Source organism: Pteropus alecto, unplaced genomic scaffold (genome assembly GCF_000325575.1).
Source record: "Pteropus alecto unplaced genomic scaffold, ASM32557v1 scaffold1010, whole genome shotgun sequence".
Taxonomy (NCBI): Eukaryota; Metazoa; Chordata; class Mammalia; order Chiroptera; family Pteropodidae; genus Pteropus; species Pteropus alecto.
In genome coordinates this window covers 111168-114559 of record NW_006429624.1, presented here as the reverse complement: position 1 = coordinate 114559, position 3392 = coordinate 111168, and the positions used below count along the sequence as shown (strand labels likewise).

At 30.6% G+C, this 3392-nt stretch overlaps 1 protein-coding gene across 1 annotated transcript in view; it reads right to left on the bottom strand.

The window, feature by feature from the left end:
* Window positions 1-3392, bottom strand: part of LOC102894600 (rab proteins geranylgeranyltransferase component A 1) — a 140789-nt gene that overhangs the window by 98161 nt on the left and 39236 nt on the right. Inside the window, 1 exon segment of the mRNA XM_025048785.1 lies at window positions 3075-3300. Coding sequence (XP_024904553.1) covers window positions 3075-3300 — 226 coding nt within the window.

The following is a 3392-nucleotide window of genomic DNA, read 5'->3' as shown; positions in this document are numbered from 1 at the left end:
AGATATTTGCTAATGATACATCTGATAAACAGTTAATATTCAAAATATATAAAAAACTCATACAACTCAACAACAACAAAAACCAAACAATCCAATTAAAAAATGTGCAGAGAACCTGAATAGGTATTTCTCCAAAGAGGAAATACAGATGGCCAATAGACATATGAAAAGATGCTCAAAATCACTAATCATCAGAGAAATGTAAATTAAAACCATAATGAGATATCACCTGACACCTGTCAGAATGGCCATCATCAATAAATCAACAAATAACAAGTGTTGGCAAGGATATGGAGAACAGGGAACCATCATACACTGTTGATGGGACTGCAAATTGGTACAGCCACTAAGGAAAACAGTCTGGAGGTTTCTCAAAAATTAAAAAATGATATATCTTTTGACCCGGCAATTGCACTTCTGGGTATTTATCCAAAGAAAACAAAAACAATAATTCATAAAGATCTATACACCCTTATGTTCATGGCAGCAGAATTTACAATAGCCAAGATATGGAAGCAACCTAAATGCCTATCGATAGACGATTGGATAAAGAAATTATGGTTAATATATACAGAGAATATTACTCAGCCATAAAAACAAATGGAACTCCTACCATTTGTAACAATATAAATGGACCTAGTGGCTATTATGCTGAGTGAAATAAGTCAGACAGAGAAAGATAAACACCATGATTTTTTCACTTATATGTGGAATCTAAAGAACAAACTAAACAAAAACAGACTCAAGGATACAGAGGACAATCTGGTGACTGCCAGAAGAGAAAGGGTTTGGGGATTGGGAAAAAAGGTGAATGCATGAAGTACAAATAAGTAGTCTCAAAAAAGTGATGGGAACGTGGAGTACAGGATAGGGAATATACTCCATAGTATTGTAATGGCTACATGTAGAGTTAGATGGGTGCTAGAGTAATCAGAGGGATCACTTCATAAACTATGTAAATGCCTAACCAATGTATTGTGTACCTGAAACTAACTTATAATACATTTTTTAAAATGTTTCATGTTATTAAAGTACAGGGATAGAGAAAGATATAACAAATACTAAAAAGCTGGAGTAGCTATTAAATATTAGACAAAGTACACTTTAAGATAAAAATTCATTGTTAGGGATGAAGAAAGTGATCAGATAATATAAAATATTAAATACATCAGGAAGATTAAACAATTATGAATCTGTATTACCTGAATAAATTGCCTCGAAATAAATGTAAGGTAAAAACTGATAGAATTATAAAGAGAAACTGACAAACCAAACATCACAATGAAATTTCAAAACACGTTACTCTAGTATTGACAGCTCAAAGGAAAAAAACCTCAGTAAAAATAAAGTTTGACAATCCCAGGTTTTGGCACCAAAATAAATAAATAAATAAATAAATAAATAAATAAATAAAATTTAAAAAGACAAAACAATGAAGTTTAAAAATTACAACTTAAAGCTTAACACATTAGATTTCAAAACCATTATAGAACCCTGTATCCAACAACTAGATAAACAGTCATTTCTAGCACATGTGAAAAAATTACAAAAATTGATGACATACTAAGTCATAAGAATTAGTATGTTCAAAGAATTAGTACCATAAAAACATATTTTCTAGACACAACACAATAAAATTAGTTGATAAGAGCAGAAGAATCAACTAAATTAGCTCTTTTAAAACACCTATAATAACTCGTAGGTCGATGAAAAATCATAATGGAAATTAAGACAGTTATGACTAAAAGATAATGAAAATAATATATAATAACTGTGTAAGATTCAAAACAGTTAGAAGACCTTTATCATATTAAAAACATATTAGAAAATAAAAAAATGATTATTTTTAACTCGTTGGGTTTCAGCCTAAAAAAAGGCAAGGGCACCGGAGGGATGAGCTAGATAAAACCTAAAGGAAGTAAAGGAGATAATAAAGAGCAGAAATTAATGAATGAGGACAGAAAGCTGTAATAGAATTAAAAAATAAAACCAAAAAGAAACAAAACTGAATCATTAAAAATGTAAGAGATTGTGAAACTTGCCCACAGTTACACGGCTAATAAATGGAGGAGCTGGGGTTTAAATCTAGGCAGTCTGTCTATAGTTCAGGTTCTTAACTATCATGCTGTTATTACCTGCAAAAGTGCTAAGTATACAAGAAAATATTGCTATATTTGACTACATTAGTCTTAATGAGTTCCATGTATCATAAATACTGTAAGGCAAGATATATACAACACATATAACAGAATATATAAAAACTCCTACAAATCAATAAGAAAAAGACAACAACCCAATAGATAATTGGGAAAAAGACATGAAAAAGCAGTTCCCAAAAGAGAAAATATGAATAGCCAAAAACCATATGAAAAGATGACCTACCTCATAAGTAATCTGGGAAATGCAAAATGAAAATACAATGTGATATTTTATGTGAATTAGATTAACAAAAACTAGAAAGTCTGATAATACCAAGTGTTGGCAAAGATGTAAAGCTATGGAAATTCTGACATATTGCTAAGGGAATGTAAATTGACACAATTCTCTGGAGAAATATCTGGACACTATCTTGTATGAACATTTATTTCTATATCCTATAACTTGGGAATTCCACTCCTAGATACATATCCTAGAGAAACACTTGAATATATAAATCTTAAAACACACACGAGGATGTTAATAAAAGCAAAAGAACTGGAGATAGCTGGTGTCCATCAACAAAAAAATGGAAAAATAAATTGTGGTATATTCGCAATATTCAATTCACAATATACAGCAATGAAAATAAATTACCTATAATTATACACAAGTATGATACTTTGAAAAATAATATTGAATGGAAAAAGAATTTACAGTATGATTCTATTTTTAAAGCTCAAAAATAGGCCAAACTGAACATATTATTTAGGTAGAGAGGGAGGAAGGCAGGCAGATAGATTATAGAAGAGTAGAACAACAAAGTATATGTTTGCATATACTAAATATTGAGTAAATCTCATTTTTATCTTTCCAATTTTCACCTCTTATTCAAGTAGCACCTTATCAAAAAACAAGATAACCAATGGCAGTCTTACCTGCAGAAACACTGAGGGAGTTCTCCTTGGCCATATAAAGGAAACAAAAATGGAGTGTTGCCATACCGCCCAAGACAGCAAAGAAAGTTTTTGGTAGCTTTGAGACCATCTATGGTACTGCTGGCTCTCTCTGATATCATTGCAATTGAATGCAGGACAAAATATTGGAGGTTGGGGGTTAATTTTTGAGTTTTTAAATATTCAGAAAATGTAATCTCCTCGTAAGCTATGAAAAGAAAGATGAAAATTCATCAATTAAAATCAGAACTAAATTTCAATTTAAAACCACTGCACAAAAATGAAATCAAGTATGTTTAA